This window comes from Ictidomys tridecemlineatus, chromosome 7, assembly GCF_052094955.1.
Source record: "Ictidomys tridecemlineatus isolate mIctTri1 chromosome 7, mIctTri1.hap1, whole genome shotgun sequence".
In the NCBI taxonomy this organism is placed as follows: Eukaryota; Metazoa; Chordata; class Mammalia; order Rodentia; family Sciuridae; genus Ictidomys; species Ictidomys tridecemlineatus.
This window is the reverse complement of record NC_135483.1, coordinates 15,095,405-15,119,706: the sequence shown is the minus strand read 5'-3', so window position 1 is coordinate 15,119,706 and position 24,302 is coordinate 15,095,405. Positions and strand designations below refer to the sequence as shown.

At 40.9% G+C, this 24,302-nt stretch overlaps 1 protein-coding gene and 1 long non-coding RNA gene across 8 annotated transcripts in view; one reads left to right on the top strand and one right to left on the bottom strand.

Moving 5' to 3' along the window:
- Positions 1 to 24,302, top strand: part of Nsmce2 (NSE2 SUMO ligase component of SMC5/6 complex) — a 221,664-nt gene that overhangs the window by 149,885 nt on the left and 47,477 nt on the right. For 2 of the 7 annotated variants that reach the window (XM_040293675.2, XM_021724267.3), the window contains one exon: positions 16,607 to 20,761. The exons of 4 other annotated variants lie outside the window; for them this stretch is intronic. In XM_040293675.2, the coding sequence (XP_040149609.2) occupies positions 16,607 to 16,668 (62 nt within the window). In that variant the 3' untranslated portion in view covers positions 16,669 to 20,761. One more of the 7 variants, XR_005737713.2, reaches the window with a different exon arrangement.
- Positions 13,900 to 15,397, bottom strand: LOC144365415 (uncharacterized). The gene is made up of 2 exons (XR_013423821.1): positions 14,965 to 15,397; positions 13,900 to 14,286 (listed from the first exon to the last, which is right to left on the bottom strand). It is a non-coding gene; the product is annotated as an uncharacterized LOC144365415 (long non-coding RNA).

The window sequence follows — 24,302 nt, the reverse complement described above, 5'->3', positions numbered from 1 at the left end:
AATCTCCTGGCCTCCTGCTATGCCATCAGTCAGCCAGAAGTCTATCTCCCCTCTGGGTATTTGTCCTGCTCTAGTGCTCTAGGTCTCTGACAGAAATTCAGGTTCTTCCAAAAGTGGTTTTTTACCAAGACATGCTACTCAGTTTCATTGAGACAAAGACTGCCCAATCTACCACTTGTACATCACCCCCACCTGTTGGGACTCCGTAGGCCAACTCTGTCAGTCATGAGTTGGTTGTCAGTGCAACTTCCAGAAAGCCCTTTCCTGTGAGCAGAACTGAGATGGTACCAAAAGCCTGTTTGCTCCCATCTCCCTCCAACATGCTGTTACTGAGTGACTCTTCTGTATTGGTCTTCCCATGTGTTTCTCACTCGCTAAAACCTCGCTTCCCTGCTCCTGATGAGCTAAATGACTGATGTTTTCTGGATGTGCCTTTTACTTTGCTTTTGTCATTGGCCCACTTCCTCAGTCACTGATGGTAGAATAATTAACAATATATAGACTCATTTTGATATAAACTTCATAAAGGCAGACTTGTGTGAGTATCGTCCCTGATGGCACAAACAGGGCCTGGTAGGGTACCTGACATGATAGAAGCTCTGTGAACATTTGAATGAAGGAAAGGACTGTGGCTCCATGGTAGGGTGCTTGCCTAGCATGCATGAGGTCCTGTTTAATCCCTCACACTGCCAAATCAAAATAAAACCTGCGTGTCATGAATAAAGAAGGAAGGAGGGACAAAGGGAAAGGGGGCTGGTATGACACAGGCACTGTGCTGTGCACACAGTAGCAATATCCCCAGCACAGATAAGCAAGCGGAAACTCAGAGGGGCTACCGCTTATGTAGAAGAACAGACTTACTAAGTGCCTTCTCTTCTGGAAAAGCCTCTTACCTTCTATTCCAGCCTTGACCATGCGACTACACAGCTGCATGGCTGACTCCATTTATACAGATGACAGTGTGGGTGCCTCCACCCCCCAGTTGCGAGTTTGATGGCCCTGGTAATAACTCCCTGCTCATGCTTCAGTGGTGCTTGAGATGCTCCTGGCAATTTCCACACTCGTCTTCTACCCCCATATCCTCTTTCTTGTTGACTAGGTTACAAATGCTTTTGGGGGGCTTGGGTGGGGCTTCATTTTTGTGTCCCTGTCAGACTTAACACAAAAGGGTTTGTTGTATGAGCAGCCACCCTGTCTGTTGAAGTTGCTGCTCCAGCTCCTACAGACAAGCTGAGATATTCATTAGGCACTAGGCACCATGACTAAGTGCTATCCTACTTTTCAAGGACCTCAAAAATGTTGTAGATCTTGAAAAAGAAATTTTTGGCTCGGAAAACAAAAAAGTACAGGATCAAATGTGTGTTTGCACAAATATAAAACCAAATATTTTGTCATCTTCTTTAAATGTTAAATTTAGCAATGATTGCTGAGAAATCATAGCAAACTATAAATTAAATAATCAGCAGCCAAGTAATTTTAAAAAACAAAAATGCAGAAATGCTTTCAAAAATGTTTTGGCCAGAAAATTACTTTTAATTGACTTTTGAATATAATTTTTAATGTTGGATATGCTGTCAGTGGAGAAGGCTCTAAAAACACATACTTGGGATCTTAAAAAGATCATCTGGGCCCACAATGACATGCACATGGCTCAAGAAATACAAACTAGATTTTAACAGATTGTATTTAAATGATGGTGGTCTTTATTGTTGTGGAAAGGAAGGGGCATGGATATTTTATCTTGTTATTTTTTTTTATTTTACATATAAAAAGAGGGGATTTAAGGGAGTTCTTACAGCTTGTATGGAATAAGTGCCACATTCCTGCAGAGTTATGGCACATTTTCGGGGGCTCTCAAGTGGTACCACCAGTAAGGGGCTCCTGGGCAATCGATTATTCCATCCGGCCTCCTCTCTGGTTAACTTGCCACTCTGCCTGGTTCTTTCAGAGGATGGAGAGTCAGGGGAGGCACAGAAGTCCTGAGGGCAGAATATGTGAGCCCTTGCCAGGTCCTGGAACAGCGGGACAGCGCGACAGCGCAGGCTGGCACTCTTGGGGAGACAAGCCGGAACTGACCTTTCCACTTGCCCTTCACACTCTGTGACTCAAAGTGCCGAGCCATTGTTTTAGGAACTGATTATGCAGCAACCATGTTGACAGAATGCTAGAGGTATTTCCTCAGCTATGAGTGTTGAAGGTTTAAAGTTGGGTAGATTTTGCAAAAACTTTTGCTTAGTCCAGGAGGATCTTTCTTTGAATGTTGTTTTGATTTTCACTCCACAATAGAAATTGCAGCCCCCAGTGCTGAAATTCACTTTTACTGGTTCAAAAACTGCTGTAGACCTTGCCAGCTTTCACCAACTGTGCACAGTGTTGGTGTAACATTGCTACTAAAGGGTCACTCCTAGTCTCTCTACCTATCATCCTGTGCAGACTCCGCACATAAAGAGAACCAGGGTGCAACTGGAATTGAGGCATTCTTCCTTCCAGAGGTTACAACCATAGTCGAATGTGAAAATGTAAGCTGTATTAAAACTAGCATGTTTTATAATCATCCTAATACATCAGCTATCACCACCATGGAGTTGTTTATTTGTTTTATTTAGTAAGTGGATCTATGTGATCTTCCATCTCCAAAAGTTAAGAGTTGCCAGTTAAATACATATGTATTTTTCAAAGGAAATCATCAAAAAGGACATTCCACTCTTATTACAAAGCTATTTTAGGGGTAAATATTTTGATAGATGTGGTTCAATGCACCTGGGAGCTGAGCCGTGGCTGTGCCTGAGGCAGTTAGCACAGATGGAGCCCTGAGATATATCTAGACAGGGGTTTTCCCCCATGTATATGGCAACTGGTTGATTGTGGCATCATGGACATTAACATTTTCTATGCCACTGTTAGAAAATTAGCTTCGTTAATGCTCATTATTTAAAAATGATAAGAACCGTACTTAGACTTCTCTCAAAAACAGATGTATAGCAGGCTATGTTATGAATCAAACATTGTGTTTGTAAGAGTGATAATGAGAATCAAGTCGATAAACATCTGTCCAGCCTTCTTATATTTTCATTAGATACAAGGTAAGTGTTAGGGTCTGGCCGTTTACTGGTTATAAATGGAGAATGCACTCAGATGGGAAGACTGCTCTAAGGAATTGAATTACTAGTCAGATTTAAATCATAGCTTAGAGTTTATTAAAATCATCTAGTGTATTATCCAACCTTGTTATTAGGAAATATGCATACATGTGTAAAACATTGGCTGCTCTCCATAGCTGCCTGTCTTCCCGGTAGATAGCTTGCTTGTTAAATGACATTTTAAAAATGTAACACTTTTTTTCCCTTTGTGGTGAAGTCCTGTCTTTCATCACCTTAAAAATTATTTGTCCTTATGAAGGTGACATTGTTCTCATTCTTTCTTTCTTAGCAGAGGAATGACTTAGTAAACCCAGCACTGTCATTCATCTGCCCTCTCTGTAAATCAATGGGAAATGATTTGAACCATATAACAGTGAGCATGTTTTTGTTGTCATTTTTGTTTTCCTTTTGAAATATAAGTTCCTCAGGGGCAGAGAAGCATCTTTCTGTCCTCATCTAGTGGTTACTGGTTAAATGTTAGCACACCAAAGTTATCAATAAACAAATAATGAGGATGATTTTTGCTTATTAACACAAGCAGGAACATGAATGCAAGTTTAGAGTTACCCCCCACCACCACCTTCCCCAGTTTTGGTGGAAGTGACTTCATTTGTAGTCTTATTTCCTGACTAGAGAGAAATAGGCCCAATTCTCCCTCAAAGAGAGCCTCTACAAATTCAGCAACTAAATTTGATTTTTTAGAGTGTTTCTGGACTGATGGAAGTATCCTTTTAAAACCATTTACCTAAAATGTTCTGTGATTGCAACATCTGCTAAGCCTATTATGTTCTTTCATTAAACAGCTTTATTGTTCTGTGTGCAAGCTGCTTATTTGGAACAATAAAGCTGAGTTGACTGTAGCCTTTCTAACAAAAAGGATTTTTTTTTTAACAGTGAGAGAAACTACATATTGCCTGTCATCATTCATAGTATTAAAACAAAAAAAAATCTTGTTTAGAAATTATCCTATTAGCCTCATTTTAAAAAAGAAAGGCTCTGTTTAAACCCCACATGATTACAGTATTATCCAAATGTGTAATTCTAGTAATGCTTTTGACCACTCATGTTCTTTTAGTTTTTTGAGAACCAGACAGGAGAAAGCCCTTAAATTCTGTAGATTCTTTATTTACAACACAGAGTTCAATAGCATTTTACTGATAATAGGGGAAACATTTTTATTATATTACAAAATTCAAACTTTGGTAAGGGAAATTGCATTAGTTTAGGTGTGTAATTCGTCTGTAACTATTTGGAATTGAGTAAACATGTTAATTTAATAATTTCTCAAATGCACATCTGCCTCCCTGGCTGCTGCCTCAGACCTCTGGTCTTCCTGAAGAGGCAACAGCTGCTGAGACCACAGCAAAAAGAAAGCAGGAAGAACCCTGGCCACTGCCCAGAATGGGTCAGTGAATGCAGATGGCAGTTTTTCTTTTTGCCTATCACGCTTGTGACAATTATAAGCAGATTAAGATGACTTTAAAGAATTTAAAGCATTTGTCCACGACAGCCTTTCCTCCTTAAAACACATGAGTAAGATCTAGTTAGCTATTTGCCCAGACGGTGCAGAGCACTGCAGAACCACAGCATGGACCATGCAGCCTAGAGCTAAGAAAATAACACTGCCCGATTTGTCATTTTTGTGGTGGTTCTTTAGTTCTGGAAGCATTCTAATTTTGAAAACAAAGCCCATCTGAGATGGAGTTGTCAGTGTATTGTAGCAGTTGAGCAAAGATGAAAGCTCTGTCACTGAGTAACTAAAATATCAATGCATCATGCATCTAGGCTGGCAGAGCAAGCCCCTGGGTGTATGAGCAGGTACTTCCAGAGTCTTAGAAGGCCCACTACACTTTCAGATCTTCTTCCTTGCCTGTCCAGCTCATAGTTACCAACTCAGAATCCTTCAGGGACCAGAGAACAAAGTAAGTAGGATAAAACTGGTCCCACTGAAATTGCCAAGCTAGAGAGCAAATGCCCTATCTCCATGTTGAAACACCTTTCATTTTTTCTAGAGAAAGGAGGAACTGGGATTTTAATTTTTAGATATTGGCTATGGATTGAGATTTTAAAGGCAGCACGTAGCTGCACAAGACCTATTTGCAGGTCACATATGAGTTGGTGGGTCACATATTTACCTCCACTTTATTATTTCCCTTGATTTGAGTCAGCACTTGTCCTTTTGATTTGGGGCTTTTGTCTTTTAATTTTAAAACAGCTATAAGCTACAGAAAGTCAAGGAAGACTTGGTATTATCCACTGAATCCAGTTGAGCACACCAGTTCTTAGGCACTGGGAATAATGGTATCTACCTGTGCCTTCTGAGAGCTGTTCACTGTGCAAGAACATGACGGTCCAGTGCCACACACTGTTGCATGTAGCACACAGTGTAGAGCTCTGAAGGGCAGACTTGAACTCTTCCTTCTTGCAAATAGTTTTACCTTGGATGGAAACTATGAGAACAGTTTTGATGAAAGCAGCTGTGCTATTGTAGGAAGTCAGTCGAGCATGATTGTTGAAAGAGCATGTCATAAAGCCAGACTACCTAGATTAGAATCTTGATTGTGCTTCGAGACAACTGTGTGACCTTCATCATATTATTTAACCGTTCTGTGGTCTCACTTTTCCAAATCTGTAAGTGGGAATAAGTAGAGGTTGAATACCCCTTTTCCAAAAGGCTTGGGACCAGAAATGTTTGAGGTTTTTTTTCCATATTTTATAATTTTCGCATATACATAATGAGAGCTTGGGGATGGAGCCCAAATCTAAATGCAATTCAATTGTTTCTTTCATATACTTCTTATACTTAGGGTTTGAAAAGCCGAGGTTCGTCGGCCGAGATTAAAATGCACACACACAGATAGCAGTGACAAAGATGAAGCACTTTACTTCAAGCTGGTGCTAGCTTATATAGAAAGTGAGAGTCAGTTATCTTAAACCAGGAGGCTCCCGGGGTCAATCATAGTAAATGTCAGGTCATCACCTACGGTGCACGTATGTCCACCTTTCATAAGATTCAAGGGGGAGGGGGGCACGAACTGTCCGCAAGCATGGAAGACGGGAGGACCAATTAGAAAATTTTCAAAACAACTTGTTATCCGCCCACTAGCAATTTGCCCGCCGCCATGTTGCATTAGGGGCTCCTTATCTGAAAGGCCCAGGGAGTTCTTAGCTGCCCACTGGCAATTTGCCCGCTGCCATGTCTGAAAGGCCCAGGGAGTTCTCAGGAAGACTCCCAACAGGGTTTGAATATAATTTTGCACAATATTTTTAATAATTTTGTATAGGGAATAAAGTTTCATGATATGGAATTTTCCACTTAAGTCATGTTGACATTCTAAAAGTTTCAGATTTTAGGTTTATGGATAAGGTTGCTCAGCCTGTAATAATAAATAACTTTAAATGTAAAGTTCTTAAGATGATGCCTGGCACATGGTGAATGCATTGTAATTGTTAATTGCTGCTACTGTCGCTTTTAATTAAGAAAGCATTAAACTAAGAATCATGATTCTTGGGTTCAGGCTCTCATTCTGCCTCTTAGGAACTGTGACCAACTGGAAACCACTCACTTAACTTCTGTGAATAATCAATAAGATTAGGAAGACAGGAAGATTAAATGTAATTATGCGTCAAGACGCATAAAGGTATGCACAAATGAAAGGCTCTATTTGATGGTGGGGAGTGGAGACTGCCCTCCTGACACAGCACAATGTCCGTAGACCATAGAGGAGCCCAGGCCTGTTTTACTCTCAGTTTCAACTCAAGTACCTGATCCATGGTACAAATTGGCTATTATTATCTTTTGTATGACTAAGATAAAAATTGAGAGTAAAAATTATTTTGGGCATTCCTACTTTATTTATAAATATCTCATTGGGGCATAATAGTGTACACCTATAATTTCAGCAACTTGGGAAGCTGAGACAGGAGGATTCCCATTTTAACGCCAGCCTCAACCAGTTAGAGAGACCATCAACAACATAGTGAGGTCTTTTATTTAAATTTATTTTACTTTTGTGACCAAACGGAAAAAAAAAATTAAAAGGACTGGAAATGTGACTCAGTGGTAAGACACCCCTGGGTATGACTCCCAGTACCAAAAAAGAAAGAAAATATGTTGTCAACTCTTACAGCTCCTTGAACAGACTTGCTTCAGAAGAGTTCCAATCTGAGGCTGAATTAAGATGTCCCCCCAATGCAGAGCCAGTCTATAATCAGAATGAGTCTGCAGAGCCGCATAAGTGAGACCAACCAGTCCCTTAGTGCTTGTTTCAAAATGGGGAAACAGAACTGGAACAATTTCATCCTTACCTAAGACTGTTTAACTTTTCCCACCCTAAGATACTTGCTTCGGTTACATTTAGAAAATTTCAGCTGTTTCTCCAACTTCCCACATTTTTGAAGACATACCATTCAGATTTATTTTAGTATCTTTAAATCTCTTGGAAGAAAATAACACGGTGGATGTGAAGCATTTACAGACTCTGTGTGTCATGCTCATTAAGTGTTGGGATCCCTTTATGCCGTGAAAATATTAGAATGACTTCTAACAACAGCAAAAAACAACAACATAGTAACACAGGCCAGGGAGAACTTTACTTTTGTTTTGTGAAAAAAAATAATACAACCAAATGAAAATGATTGATCAAAACAGTGAAAACCCTGTTCCCCTCTGAGAGCTGTGGAAAGAGCTTAATTTATACACATTCTTTTTATAGCTAATGTGCTAATTGACTCAGAGATAACACCTGTGTTCTTTATTTTTAAAAATATCACTGAAATCTGCATCTTAGTGAGATTCTAGGAAAGAATAGCAACAGCTGGCTCCACATCTGTGTGAATGATGTAGTGTGAAAAGGACTCTAAATATAGTTGGAATTTGAGTCAGATGTGATGTACTTCTGCACTGTACTACAGAGTATCATTTGAACCAGAGCAGAAGGAGCTTATCATTTAAATAACCTGAGTTTAAAATGATACAGCTTGCTGTGGAAAATTACAGATGTTTACCTTAAGCAGTCTTTGATAGCTAACTTGAACTACAACTGGTACATTTCCACTTACCCGGTAGAGAGAAAAGAGCACAGCAGAGCATACAGGTCTAAAAAGAAACTGCATTGGTAAAGAAGGGCTTTTACAAGAAATCCTCATCACATTCAGCAGCTTAGGCTTGCTTCTGTTTTTTGGTCTTTGAATTTTATAACACCTGAGTTATTAGCTCTCAGCATTTGTCTCCTCTGTTTTTCTGATGCTGTAGCTGAATGCCACGGCATGGGTAATTTATGAAGAAATGTATTTCTCATGGTTCTGGAGGCTGAGAAGCGTAGTGTCAGTGTGCCAGCGTCTGGTAAGGGCCTTCGTGTGGCATTATTCCATGGTGAAAGGCAAAAAGGCAAGAGAACAAGAGCAGGCTGAGCTCATTTTTGTAGCAAGCCACTCCCTTGATGATGACCCTAATCCATTCATGAATTCAGAGCCCTCGTAATCTAACAATGTCTAAAAGGTCCCACCTCTCAACACTGACATTAGGGATTAAGTTTCTAACATATGAACTTTGGGGGAGATAATCAAACCATAGCAACAATTATTGCTTTCTTCGTCCTTCCTTCAACTATTTCTTGAATGCCCACTCTGTGTGAATGATTTTTATACCCTGAAGATCCACAGAAAGAGGAGAGACAGTTTACTCTCTTAGGATAACACTCTACTTACAAAACTCATAGTAGGATGTGAACATAGTAAGTATCAACTAATGAGAGCTATGTGTGAAAACAATATAAGGGTGTATAAAACCTCTAATAGTTACTGTTAATGGAGCACTTCCAGTATGCTAGGAATTCTTTATGTGTGCGCATGCGCACACACACACTCCACATTGTTGTACTTAATCATGACTGCATTCTGACAGTGCACATTACACAGTTTATAGGTGAGGTGATTTGAGACCAGTGCAATTTATTTGTGCAAGGTTACATGCGTGGCCAAGTGACTGAGCCAGGATTTGCACTCAAGTTTGTCTTGACTAAAACTTGAGTCCTTAACCATGAGGCTATTCCTTGGAGTCTTTTCCTTACATTCTCCATTAGCTGTTACCAACTTCTACCCCGAGGACAGTGCCAGCAGCAGCGCTTGTTTCCCACTCTCCAGTGCCTAGGAGATCTAATTTGCATTCCACTCTCAACACCCCACCTTATTGCCTTTTTTCAGGGTCACAAAACTATTAAATCAAAAGGAATTAATCATCAGTGAAAGCCGAAGGTCTTTAATACTTTCTTTCCTTCACACTGGTATTCTTTACAGTGCTAACAACAAAAGTTATTCATATGAGTAGTCTCTTCCAGGTTTACTCATTTTTCAGAGACTTCAGATAATGCCTTAATATGTGCATTATATACTATATCTTCGCATCAAGGATTTTATTTTACAAGGTACTTTGATGTCTTTGAATTTGCTTAAGTCTCATTGAGCCTTGCTACAGTGTCACTTCCCTCCATTTTTAGATGAAAAAAAAAAAAAAACAGTCCTAGAGCAGAGAAGTTGCCCAAGCCACTAGTTGATTTCTAGCAAAGTTGGGCCTCGAACACAGCTCTGACTCCTTTGTGTCCTAAGAATACCATGTTTGTATGGTGACTAATCACCTGATTAAGGGGCTATGTTTTATTGTTTTTCTGGAACTTGATGAGATGCTGACGGTGGGTGAACTTCCTCCAGTCTCTTTGTTGTGCCTCTTTCCTCAGGATTTTACTGAGTACCTGAGAGTCCTTCAGATCCATAAGGCATAGAAATTGTCTCCTGTTCTGTAGTGTCAGGGCAAGCCCCTTGTCCCTGCCTTGTGCCTTTTACTATGACTTTCCAGAGATGTCTGATCTGGGGACATACATTGCTTGACAGCTGTCCTGGCTGGCTTGCATTCATTGAGATGGATGACCTAACAAGGACATCTTTCTCCTTCAGAACTTTGTTCTTCAGTTACATCTTCTCGTCTTATCATTAGTCTGCTGGCTTTCCTCACAGCCTACAAAGCTGCTCAGTCAGAGAGACACAGGAAGAGGTTGCCCTCTATCTGTGGGGTGCCTCTTCTCTCTCTTCTTCTTCTTCATTTTTTTTTTCCTTTGCAGTACTGAGGATAGAACCCAAGACACTGTGCTTGGTAGACAAATCTCTACCGCTAAGTTACATCCTGGCTATTATTATTATTATTTTGTTTTGCAACAGTCTCTCTAAGTTGTCCAGGCTGGTCTTGAACTTGCAATCCTCCTGCCTCAGCCTCCTGAGTGGCTGGTATCGCAGGTGTGTGCCACCGTGCCCAGCTTTCCTTCCGCTTCTTCAAAGATTGGCCTCACTCCCCAGGGACCACTTTCTCACTTCCATTCACTCCTCTGCCATGGCATTCTGATCTCTTCTACCACTCCTATGAAACCTCTCTGGAAAAATCTCCATGCCCTGAAAACTGCCCAGTTTTTCAGTCTCTATGTCTCTGTGTCATTTAAAATTTTTGACTACTTAATGCTTCCAGAATCTCATTATTCCTTTCCCCATCTCTTTTGTGAGCTCCTTCTCAACGCCTGTGCCCACACTCACAATGGAGTAATTCAGGATTCTCTCTCCAGCCCTCATCCTTCATGCTACCTTTCATGGATCAGCTCCCACACTTGCCTCCTTGCTACTGAGCAGAAGTCCTCACCATCGTCTTGTCTGTATTCCTCCCCTGCCCACCTGGGCATCTCAGGAGGACTTCAGCACCAGCATGGCCTTTTTTCTTCTGAAATTAACTTGTTCTCCTGCAGTGCATGGATTATCCACTCAAGTAGAAAACCTGGGGTCATAATTAGACTAGCCACCGCCTTTCATCCCAAGTGATCACATTGCAGTTATTTGGCCTCTTAGATATTCCGCAAGTCTTCTCAATTGGACCTGATTCTTCTTCCTGTCAGTTGTCTTTACCCACATTCTTCTGTGTGTGTGACATGCTTCCCTCCCTTTTCCTGGTGTTGGTATATGCTGTTACTCTTCATAAAAACTTACTGAGGCTTTGTTGCCTCTTTCCATGTGTGTCCTTCCCAGTCTCCAGACCCTGCACATCTGCTGGCCCCACTAGGCTGGGTGTTTCTTTAGAACAAGTGCTATTCTTGAGCCTTCATTAGTCTCTGTGCTTCCAGGGCCTGCAGCAGTATCGAAAACTTACCACTTAGTCATACTTACTCTCTAGAGTAAGCACTGGGAGCTGTGGAGGAAAATACAGGCAGTTACCCAAAATGTCTTGACCCTGCAGCTGTTGGGGGCCACGGTGTTGAAATACAGACCCTCCCCACATCCCATCTCTGCCCTTTTTCTCAGTTTGTCTACTCCTGTTTAGACTCAGCTCAAGAGGGGTTAGATGTCTCTCATCCATTCTGCTGTCTCCTGCTTAGCACTCAAGGAGGGCATTATGGTTTCATGTCCTTGTTTTCTTTCCCGGTTAACTGGGAGCTCATTCAGGACAGAGACCAAGTTGTATTCCTCTTACATTCACAGTGCCTGGAGTAGCTCTCTACTACTGGAGTACACTTTAAAAGTAGCAGGTGTTGTGTGTGTGCTTGTTGTTGAATTCTCTAAAGCCTATCTCCTGCCAACCCACCGCCCCCTGAATATAATGCTTAGGTTTCCGTTCTTGAGTAGAACCTTGGAGCCATATATTTTAGGTGAGTTCCAAAGCTGGTATCTTCCATTAACAGTTGTTAATCAGAACAGCTAATCAATTACTGGGTTTAAATCAAAGCATTTATTGTCAAAGCCTTTTTGTTTATAAGTACCAATACACCATTTATGATGATGATAATGATTATTTTCTGCCTTGAATATTAACTAGCCACAAAAGCTGGTGTACCATGTGATAGTATTTGTCATAGAGTTTAAAGAATGTTGGCTTTTGATATTTTGTCCTTGAGTGGAAATTAGTCTGCATTGTGAAATCACCAATGTAGAAAACGGGAAATTTCTAGGCAGGCACCTGAGAAGCATCATTAGAATTCCTAGAATTTAAGTCCAACAGAGGTATTTTTATGACATTAATAAAATCTATTACTAGTCATGTTAATTAGAAATGTCTTAATTAAGACATGGTTGAAAGCAAAGAACACAAACACAAGGTGGCTTTAGCAAAAAGTAAAATTTTTTTAAAAAAAAGGTTAAAATAGGTGATAAATAGAGTTATTTCATGAGAAAAGGAACCAGAATCGGAAATGGGGCTCAACTTTTAGTCTTTCTCGGATCATAAAATCTCATCTGTACATCTTTTCATGACTTGCTTCTTTTGCTTTCAAACTAGCCTGCCTTTCTCAGCTTCTCCAGCCATTTGGCAGAAATAACTTCCTCATAGCACTCTGGTTTATATGTCCTCTTTCGGTTCAACTAAAGAACACAGACTGAATTAGAATCTCTCAGTTCCAATTCTAGCCTCTCAGAAGAGAGAAGTTGGTTGGTTCGGCACAGATCAGAAATCCACTGTGGTCCAGGCAACTGTGTCAAGGAGCCAGAGCCACATGACAGAATACAGTTACCTTGGCATCCACCTGAAAGCCACAAAAGAAGTTCTCAGAGTAGACCCTCATGAGCTAGACTGACCACCCCTCCCGCCATCCAGATCATGGAAGCAAAAAGAGTGAAAAGCACAGTGTAGTAGCTCTCACACAGTAGACGGTAGACACAGACTTATTGCCTCTTTTCGTCTATGCACCTTGAGGCCAAATGCATCTTAAAAATTCACACTTAGAGCCTGCAGCAGTACCTGACCACTACAGGCATTCAGTAAATATTAATTGGATAAAAGAAGCAAATATAAGCTCTGCCTTTGTGGGAAATACAGTCTTGTAGTGCAAGCAAGCAGTAAACAAGTAAGCAAATAAAAAAATCATGGGGGTAAGTACTAAGAAAGTAAAAAAGGGAGAGTCCAGGAACCAAGGATGTAGTCAAAGGTAGAACACTTGCCTAGCTTGTATGAGACCTGGGTTCAGTTCCCAGGGCTGCAAAAACTCGAGGGGTTTGGGAGAGGCAGGCAAAGGAAACGTCACCAAACTAGAAGAGAAACTTTGAGAAAAGTAATTGATAGTGTCAAAACTCAAGGTAGCTGTACCTTTGCTTATTTTATCCTGTGAGGCCAGAGACAGTAATCATGAATTATTCCATTTATAGTTCATTTTATTCATAATTTTAACACACAAAAAAATTCTGGCGTACATTAAAACAACGGTTACTGAAAGACTGTCATAGAAGATCATATAAAATTGTAAATACATGTCATTAATATTGGATCATATTCTTTCATTTTTATCTTCCAGTTTTAAATCGATATGCATCTAGCCCAGAGCTTGATATAATTATAGAACAGTTCTCTGATGATGGTAAATAATTAATTAAGGTGCACAACTCTGCAAGGAGTTTGGGGTTAAGATTACAAATGATAGAGCGAAAAATACACTCAGTAAAGGAGAGTCAGGCAGCATCATGTCATACAACAAGAGGCTGTCAATATGATAGAAAAATTGTCTCCAATGATCTTAGTGATGGTAAAAGAAACTAGAGGAGAAGGAATCTAGGAAATGTGGTTTTCTAGAGTTATGTTAAGGTACTTGCTGCCAGGATCCAACAGAGAACTATTCTGGAAGGGAGCCATATCTCTTTAATAGTAGTTAGCAGAGTTGTGTACCAAGCTTTATTAATTAGAGCAACTAACAGAGCTTCTAAAAAAACAAGTTCAAACTCCAGTTTAACTGTAGATTTTCCCTTTTGTAATTCAGTGTGGATGAGTATGGGGTGAGAAGTTGTTCTATAGGTTGTTCTAGGACCCAGGCTCCTTCCATCTTTTGGCTCCATCCTCCCCAAACCCCTCTATTTGAACTGTTCCCTGCAGCGTGAGGAAGGTTGGGCCAGGCCTAGACCAGGAAGTGCACATCACTCAACCCACATTTCATCGGCCAAGATTGAATCACAGAATCACACTACCTCTATGGAAGACCAGACACATTATAGCTGGGGACCCAGGATGAAAAGGATATTAGCAAGTATTCTCAGTGTCTGCTATATGAACAGGATGTAGACTCATATGAAAAGGAAAATAATGGGAAAAAGCCTTTTGTATCCTCAAAATTTGAGATTGTTTCACACAAGTTATCTGTCAAAAGGGGAAAAAAAAAAAAAGGTAGTTAGAATTTAGGCCATGTCACTGAGAAGCCTCTACCACAGGTAGTATTGTCGTTCCCTGCTTCTCTCAGATCTGGAAAATCCAGAAGAAAATTAAGATCGTAATGATTCTGAAAAGTACTAATCTTACTTTCCCTTCCAAAGGATGGTGAGGTGCCCTTCAAGCCTGTCATCATCTCCTCAGTGTTCTACAACATGAGAAGTGAGCGCAGAACACTGGCCGGGCACACCTGACCAGCATCCCCTTTAGTCTGGTGCAGCACTTCCATGTAATCTCTGTTGCTATAACAAATACCTGAGATAACCACCTTCTGAGAGAAAAGGTTTGTTTTGGCTTACAGTTTTGGAGATTCTAGTCTACAATTGGCCTTGTTGCTTATGAGCCTGTAGCAAAGCAGCACTTCATGGTGACAGTGTGTGGCATAATAAAACTACTCACTTCACAGGCAAGAAGGAAGAGAAAGGAGCCAGGTCCCATGGTCCCCTTCAAGGGCACATCCCCAGAAACCCAGAGATCTGCGGCTAGGCCTCACCTCCTAAAGGCTGTGTCACCTCCTATTTACATTGCCCTGGGAAGCAAGCCTTTGCCACAGGAACCTTTGGGGGACACTTCAGATCCAAACTATAAGCCAGGTGTGGTGGTACATACCTATAATCCCAATGGCTTGGGAGGCTGAGGCAGTAGAATCACAAGTTCAAGACCAGCTTCAGCATCTTAGTGAGGCATCGGGAATTAGCAGGACCCTGTCTCAAAATAAAAAGTAAAATGGTTGTATATATGGCTCAGGGATTAAGTGCCCCTGGATTCAATCCCTGGTACCAAAAAAAAAGGTCCAAACTATAGCAGTGAGTCTCATCTCTGTTTGGAGACTCTGTAAATTTAAATTCTACTCTAAAAATAGCTTACATTATTGAGCACTTACTATACCCTCTGTACCATACTAAGTACTTTATTTATACCCTTGCAAAAATCCTAGAGGCATGTGATATTATTCTTATTTTACAAATGGTAAAATAAAACTGAAGTATAGAGCTGTTAGTGACTTGCCCAAGGTTAAACAGCTAGTAAGTGAACGGCTCAAATGCACAGCCAGGCAGACCAGCTTCAGAGGTCATGTGTAGGAATTAACAAAACAGTCACCACAAAAGCCACGTGAGGATTTCCTGGCATTAAATACTAGGGAAATAGAGTGCTGCCCCACCTCATGCTCTCAGAGATCAGGTCCTTTAGTCCACTTAGAAGTAACCTCTGCCTAAGAAGTTTATCCAGGGAGATCCAAACTGGGCAATTGAACAGTGTGACTCATATTGTTATAACCAGAACTGGCTGGATTTGAAGGACTTTATCGCATTTTAGATGCCTCAGATCAGATTGGTAGATGGCTGTGGTGGCGCAGACCAGCTTTCCCCATATACAATGTAGTGTGACTGACTCCTGTGGATTAATTTTGGAGTTTATTTGAATTCAGTTCACTAGAAGGTGGTTGAGCATTTACTCTACGCAGTTCCATGCTAATTGTCATAAGGAACACAACCGGAGGGAAGCTTCCAGCACAGGCATTAGGAGAAGGGACAGGAGTACCTGCAACTTGAGTGAGACCCTGAACATGAAGGCCACCTCTCAGGGCTGGAACCTTTAGTCGGTGGGCCGAACACTGAACACGGGGAATGATGATGGCCGAGGACCCCTTGTTGGACAACATGCTTCCTCCTCTCCGATGTGCTAAGATTCTTTTGTACAACAACTTTATTGTGATGTATTCACATACCACACAACTCACTCCTTTAAAGTCTATGATGCTTTGGGGTTTTGTGTCTTCAGAGCTGTGCTATCATTACCACAATCAATTTGAGAACATTTTCAAAAAGAAACCTTATATCTTTAAGCATTCACTTCCCATTTTCCCCCAAGCTCCCCCAGCCCTAGGCAACCACTAATCTACTTTCTGTCTCTATAGATTTGCCGTTTGGAACTTTTTGTATAAATATGCATGTGGTCTTTTGTGTCTGGCTTCTTTTAACTTAATGTAATGTTTTTGAAGTTTGTCCATGTTGTAGCATGTATCAGTACTTCATTCCTTTTTAATACCGTAACAAGATATACCACATTTTATTTATCTCCTCATCAGCTGATGGTCATTTGGCTTGTTTCCATCTTTCGGCTGTTATGAACAATGCTGCTGTGAACATTCATGTACAAGTAGACATGTGCTTTCTTTTCATTTCTTGTGATATTTATCTGGGAGTGTAATTGCTGGGTCATATGGTAACTCTATGTTTATCCTTTTTAGGAACTGCCAGAATGTTTTCCAAAGCGACTGCACCATTTTACATTCCCACCAGCAGTGTGTGAGGGTTCCAATTGCTCCACGTCTCGTCAACACTTGTTATTATCTGTCTTATTGATTATAGCCATCTTAGCGGGTGTGAAGTGCTATCTCCTTTTGATTTGCATTTCCCTGATGGGTTAATATTGTAATATTTATTTTGCTAACTAAGGCAGAAGTTTTAATCTTGTACTTTTATATGGATACTGTCTTAAATGACCAGATCAACTTTCTCAAAACCATAGCTCTGTACAAGACAAATGCCATTATTTATGGGATTAGAGTTATATCTGGAAAAAACTCAAGGTAAATGATTTGGAGTTAACAGTACACACTCACCTGGGATGTGGGTTTTGCAGTGAATTCACTCACAGTGTTCCAGGGCTTTTATCTGAGTTGCTCATGTACTATTGTATGACATTTACTGGGTAATCCAGACAGCACTTTGATTAAATCCACAGTGTGATGTCACCCAGTAAGCACTTGAAAATGGAGATGCATGTCTCTTCTGGTTTTATCAGTCAAGATTAGAAGTGGTTCACAGCACAGTGAACTTTTTCTCCTGTGTTCTGTCAGTCTGTGTTTCATTGTGGGCCAATAATCTGTCACCTGAAACTACTTAAAATAGGTTGGGCTTTCTTGAATGTTGTGTTGCTGTGATGACATCGGATCTTGGCTACAGAAGAAGGGAAAGAACCTTTCTTTGACTTTTGGTTGCCTCCATACCCCTTGTTTCCAGTAACTGCACTGCCACTTTTAGCCTTTAGCTTGTATTTCTAGGCTGTTCTCTGTACTAGTTGTATCTTCCATCTCTTTATCTTTTGGAACTCCTACTCTGGTGATCTTTGTGTTTCTGACAAAGAAAGAAAATTGATACAGGACTTGGAAGGCATCAAGAGTTTCATCTTCTTGATTTCATCAGCCACAGATATGTAAAAAGAGCATCCACAGCTGGGTACAGTGGTGCACGCCTGTTATCCTAGTGACTTAGCAGGCTGAGGCAGGAACATTGCAAATTCAAGGACAGCCCAGCAATTTAGCAAGACCAGGTCTCAGAATAAAATAAAAAGAGCTGGGAATAAAAAGTAGCTCAGTAGTAGAATGCCACTGGGTTCAATCCCAAGTACCCGCAAAAGAAACAAATAAGTAAAATAAAATAAAAAGAACATCTACAAATGCCAATTTGATGAGTAAAAAAAACTTTAGCAGAATTCAGAGGTTGCATTCTTCAGACAGGGACTCAAGATCCCTCAGAAACCTCCCCCAGAAAAGAGACCTCAGCAGACTGCTCATGTTTTCCGACCCATACAGAGAGCCAGGTGCAGATCCGAGTTCTCCTTGTTGGGCTGTGGCCTCCTTCCTTCAGGTAACACAACTGGGGGAGGGCCTAAGTGGGACAGAAGAAGAAAAGAGAAGAATCAAGAGTTGGTGATTCATCCATTCATACCAGGTCACCATACACCTTCTGCATTATTTGTTCCCTAACTTTTAATGTGGATTCATGTGGCTCAGTTGGGGAATGGTTGAAAGGAATAACTAGGTTTATAGGAAGTGTTTGAATCATGTCTCTCCCAAAGGAAAGGGAAACAGCATCTTCATTTAGTTACAAAGCTGGATTTGTTTGTTAAGTTTTAGTCAGTTCTCTTTTGAGCATTTTGTTAATTAAATATTATTTTGGATGAAATGTCAGTATATCATGATGCCATAATAATGGCTGCCACAATGAAGGTTCTAAATTACTGAGCAGTCCTGCTCCACGTGCCTTCAGAATATCAAAGGACTAAATAATATTTATTGAGGTACTAATATGAATTATGTTTAGATTCTATAGTTGAGTAATAACATCTCCCAGTTTCTATTAATACTAAAAAAAACAAAAGTAAGCATTTACTGGGCATTTACTGTGTGCTGGGCATTGTCCCAATACCTACACAGATTCTCACTTAATTCTTTCCCTCACCCTCTGAACTGTTTTCATCTTCATTTTACAAACGGAGGTTTAATGAACTATGGTGCTCGCTGTATGCAGAGCGCACACCTTAGCTCCCCCAACCCATGTTCAACTTCCCCTACAGGCATGGCATATATAGTAAAAGGCTGTCCTTTCTTCTGTGTCACATACTAGAAATGGGAGGAAGTGGCATGAGAGAATAGATATGCAGGTTTGTGTGCCTGAGAGAGCGCGTACCCTAATAGGGATGCAAATGAATTTTGCTCTCCTAGGACTCCCCCACCTCGTGGTAATTTTTACAGCAGCTTTGAATGTTTCCTTGCAGAGAAGCAAACTCAAGGCTCTTTATTCCTGTAAAGGAAAAAAAAAAAAAGTCAAGCCAGTTGTAGTGGCACACATCTGTAATCCAACGACTGGAGGCTGAGGCAGGAGGATGGCAGGTTCAAGCCCAGCCTGGACAATTTAGTAAGGCCCTGTCTCAAAATGAAAAATGAAAGGCTGGAATGTGGCTTAGTGGTAGAGCACCCTGAGTTCAATCCCTAGCACTGGGGTGGAGGGGTGGTAGGGATGGTCAAGTTGTACTTACATGGGACAAATGTGAATCAGAGGGTATTTTTTTTCTATTAAGAAATTAGAATAAAAAGAATGTTACTGATTTCCTTATTTTGCAGAGAAAACACAGAGTGTATTTAGAAATTCAGGGCTTATTTTCTTTCTCATTTAGAAACATGAAGTTATTCATAGTTATTCAATTAAACTGTTAGATAATTTCACTGGGCCATTTTACTATGAGATATCCTGAAAGCAGTGAATCGGGTAACACCTCTTTTGGCATATTCACTCAAAAGCAAACCCATTTTTAGTAACCTGTGTTTTTGCTTTCATGCTTTTCGGTTAAGGTAAATATGCATGCCTACAAAAATGCCTGGCCAAAAGGTGGCTCTGGAAGCCAGCAGTCTTCTCCAGTACAAAGAGACTCCCTGGAGCTTACCACAGCCCATCCTTCCCTCCCCTGCAAAGGTCATTCTTTAATCTACTCTGTGAAAATCTTCACCAGGTATTCATTTTGGGAACAGGCAGCCTATTCCAATGTTCTAAATGGTGGAGGTGATTTCCTATGTTTGGCCAAATTTTGTGTTAAGACTTCCTCCACCCCAGCTTTTCTTTCTGGAATGAGACACAGAGTGGAATAGCATAATTAACATACACTTATTGATTACTTCCAATAGGCAAAACAGTTGTGAAAGGTATCAGAATGTAGATGTATATGCTGTGTGACATTAACCCTTATGTGGCAGAATAGCATGGACTTTGAAGTCAGATAGTTGCAGAAATAATGCTGACTGCCTGCCAGGCAGTGTTGCAAGCACGTCAGATAAGTTACTCATTGGTCCTGACCACAGCCCTCCGAGGTGTGTACTGTCATGTTCCCATTTCACAGATGAGGAAACAGAGACAAAGTTATGAAACTTGTTCAAAGTCCGGGCCAGTAAGTGTGAGAACTACTGTTTGAAGTCAGATGTTCTGGCTGATCTCTTGGCTCCTGGGACTCATGGCCAAAGCTGACCTATTAGCCAAGTGAAGGGGACGTGTATGTTATGGTGATCACACATCTAGTTCATCTATGGATTTCTTTTCATTTTGTTTTTTTGTTGTTTTTTTCCCCCTAAGTTTAGGCCCCACCCAGAACTTCTGATTCATTCAAATACTCTGTGGTATGTGGTTTGTTGTCACCAATTTGAGACTCGTGTCAACATTGCTTCAGAATAAGCAGGGTGGTTTTTAAATTAATCTTCTTGATAACTACATAATTCAGTGCAGTGTCAGTCAGCATGAATAGGATTAAGTTTGGGGTGATATTGAAGAGTCTGGCTTCATAATCCCATAGCAGTTGTTTCCCCGGATACTTAAAACATACTTCCTTGCTCCGTGTATTGCCGAAATATTTATCTGCATGCATACCCAGGGTAGCACATTTCAGGAAGAGCTGATGCCAGTAAAAAGGAATGTGTTATTTTTTTCCTCTATATTGATAGTTTCTTTGCTGTGACCCAGTGAACATTCTGAAAATAAAACTTTCAAGTATTTATAACAACACCTACAAACATTTTGCATTTTTAGGTCTGTACTTAGTGGTACTTACGAGGTTATAAATATTCTCGTTGATACAGGTTTCTCATCACTAAGTCTCTGGATCAAGAGGAGATAATTTGTCAACATGCTACCTTCTGAAAGTTAGAGGGGCCTCCTAAGGAAAATGTAATTACTTCTTTAATGCATTTATTTAATGAGAATTTGGGGCAGTTGATTTTACTGAGATTAGTTAAGGAACTTTTGACTTCTAGAAAGAAAATGTTATATAGTTTGAGAACTGTTATCCTGACCATATAATTTTTGCTTTTGTAAACTAGAACTGGGTTACTATATTTTAGATGCCAGTCCAAGTCAGATCCAAGGTGATAGGCAGATTAGAGATCTGAGAGGCTGTGGTGTCTCAGTAGGGTGGCACTGTTCCATTCAACAGTCACTTATCAAGCTTCTCTAATTCACTAGACACCTGGGATGCACACATGGAAAGGTTATTGTCCCTGCTCTCAAGTGTACATCTGAGAGGTCACTGGGGTAGACAGGGATGCAGTGTTCAGCAAGTGTTGTAGAGGAGGAAGATCCAAGGTGCTTTGAGTAGACAGAATAATCACCTACCCTGGCCTGAGGAGGGGACAGAAAGGTGAGCATGGGGGCTGGTCTGCAAAGGCTCCCTGAGGAGGGAGTGGAGTGCTGAGGTGAGTCTTTGAGGACTGGTTAGTACTACCAAGGTGAAGAATGGGTGAGAGAACATTCTAACTGGGCTGTCATGTCAGCTCCCAGTAGTGACCTGTCTGACCCACTGACTTCCAATCCTGTCATTATTTGACCTTAAAAATTACTTCTTTATCTCAGTAATTAGCTGGTTTTATGAAGTATTACTTAAAGGAAATGAAACATTTGGGCTTTGATTTTTTTGTCCCTGAAATGAACAGTGCCTGTGACCATTTCTCCTGGCCTCCTCCATCACAACTTGTCAGGGTTGGCTCAGGAATATGCTAGAACCCTAGTACTCAGATCAAAGAGAAAGGGAGAGGGGTGCTAAGGGAAATTGCCTCCTTGTGGGTTGGCATCCAGAGGAGACTGTAAAGCTGGTGGCAGTCCTAGTGAACAGAATCCCGAGGAGTTACCGAACATGATGATTTCCTGGCCAGAAGTAGCAGGTGTCAGTGGTTCATGTTATCTAGCTCATGTCACTTCCTACCTCAGTGACCTTCAGCAAATTAGCCTCTCAATTCTTGGTTTTCTGCTCTAAAGTAAAGAATAAAAACAGTATACCCCACTACCCTATGAGGCTGAGGGTAGAGTGTGAGATGAAATTAACTTATTCATGGGAAGCATGTGGAACAAGGTGTTAGCTACTAGGGGTCAGAGTCCCAGTTCCTTCAGAAGGGGTAGGCAAGATTTCAGGACCTCTTCTGCCACTACTGAACTCCAGGTCTGCCCAAGATTAGTTTGCCACACTAGACAGTGTGTTTTTTGCATGCATCGCATGTGCCACACACTGTTATAAGCACCAGGAATAGATGAGAGGAATTGGTCCATGCAAAGACCTGATGTGGGAGCCTGTGGGGAGGTCCCCTTGGAAAGGGGAAGGAAAGTAGGAGATGACATCAGAGAGCTGACAAGGGGCAGATGGCACAGGGCCTCCCAGGCCATTTGAAGGAGTTCAGCTTTTACTTGGTGCTCAGCAGGAAGTGAAATTGGGAGAAGAATGACAGCAACTACTGCTAAGTGCTTGACCTGTATTTTCCAATTTAATCAGATAGAACGAGCAGATTAGAACACTGATGTAGACCAAATGACACTGTCCCCAGAAGGAAGTTGAGGTGAAAGGGGCTGGGGAGCTTATGGGGCAGTATTTGATCCCAGATCTGTGTGACTTCTTATCATCCTGTAATTTAGTGAGTATAGGGACGTGCTTGCCACCAGATTGGGTGAAACAGACTAGTTGTAGACTCCATTTGACCACTCTGTAAGACCCCTGCTCAGGAACTGGATAGGAAATTGGTGCCTATACATTCAAACGACTCTGAAAATCAGGAACAAAAAATCTTGGCTACGTCACACAGGCATTTATCACACAGGTATTTTCCTGGGGCACAAAGCAGATAAAGTGTTCAAGAGCTGAAGCTTCTCACCTCCGGCATCTCTATTTTTCAACTGAACGCTATAAATGCTCACTGTTCCAACATTTTGAAACTCCAGTGTTGCTGAATGCTTTTTTAAGGGCAGGATAGGATCAAAGGCCAAAATATGAAAGGTTCAGTTTCCTGTTACTGACCACATAGAGAAGAAAATGAGCCTTCAGAGCAGCTGCCTGTACCTATAAACCTGTGCTCAGCTCTGACACAGAGGAGCCTATGGGAACAGTCAGGCTCATTACTCTGGGAGATATTGTTCTGAACTGAATGGACACCCCCAAAGTCAAGTTGCTTGATCAAAACCAAACCAAGGTGTAGAACATGAAAGTCAGTCAGAAGTCTAGTTGAAAATAAGTTAATTCATTTTGCAGGACCAAATAAACTGGACCTGCCCAGTAATCTTTTTAATTCATACTTAACTAATTTGGAATTTGTGATGACCATTGAAGGAGCTGAACTATAAGACAGTTTTATAAATTAACTGTCTACTTTTTGCAAAGTGCACTTCTGGGTACCAAAAAATGCAAGGATAAATGGCTTCTGTACCCTCTTAACTGTGTAGAAGATGCAAGTAATTTAAAAGTAATTAGGGTGCACTGTACTACCCTGTTGGCTATAGACATCCATTGCTATTGTACACAATTAAGTAAGCTGTATACTTAGCAAAAATGGAGAGAGAAAATTTAAATGGTGCAGGTAATTTCTATATAGCATTTTCACACTGAGCATGAGATAAGAGAGACCAACCTGCTGTTCCCTCAGGTGGCCTCAGCTTCCATGCCACACTCGCAGTGTAAAATACATTGCATCGGGCTGGGGATGTGGCTCAAGCTGTAGCACGCTCGCCTGGCATGCGTGCGGCCCGGGTTCGATCCTCAGCACCACATACAAACAAAGATGTTGTGTCCACCAATAACTAAGAAATAAATATTAAAATTCTCTCTCTCTCCTTTCTCTCTCCCCTCTCTCTTAAAAAAAAAAAATACATTGCATCAAGTGTGATTTTTTAAAAAAATTTTATGGTACTGCAGATTAAACCCAGGGGCACTGAGCCACATCCCCAGCCCTTTTTATTTTTTATTTTGAGACAGGGTCTCACTAAGTTGCTTAAGGCCTCACTAAGTTGCTGAGAATGGCTCTGAACTTATGATCTTCCTACCTCAGCCTTCTGAGTCATTGGGATTACAGGAGTGCACCACCAAACTGGCAAGAAGAAGAAATTGTCCATCTAATATGACCCAAGGTGCATATCAACTACTTCTTGTGCTGGCCAAAGAAGCAACATCCTTTCCAATCCTGGCTGTGTTTGACCTTTCTAAGAGATGGTTGTATTGGCTTTGACTTCTATGAGATTTTCATCCTGTACATTGACACCAGTTTATTCTCTACCTAAGACATAAATTCATCACACTGACAAGATAAACAGACTTGTCAGTGATAAATCTGACAGATTTAGACCATGGACAAGTTATTTGACTTC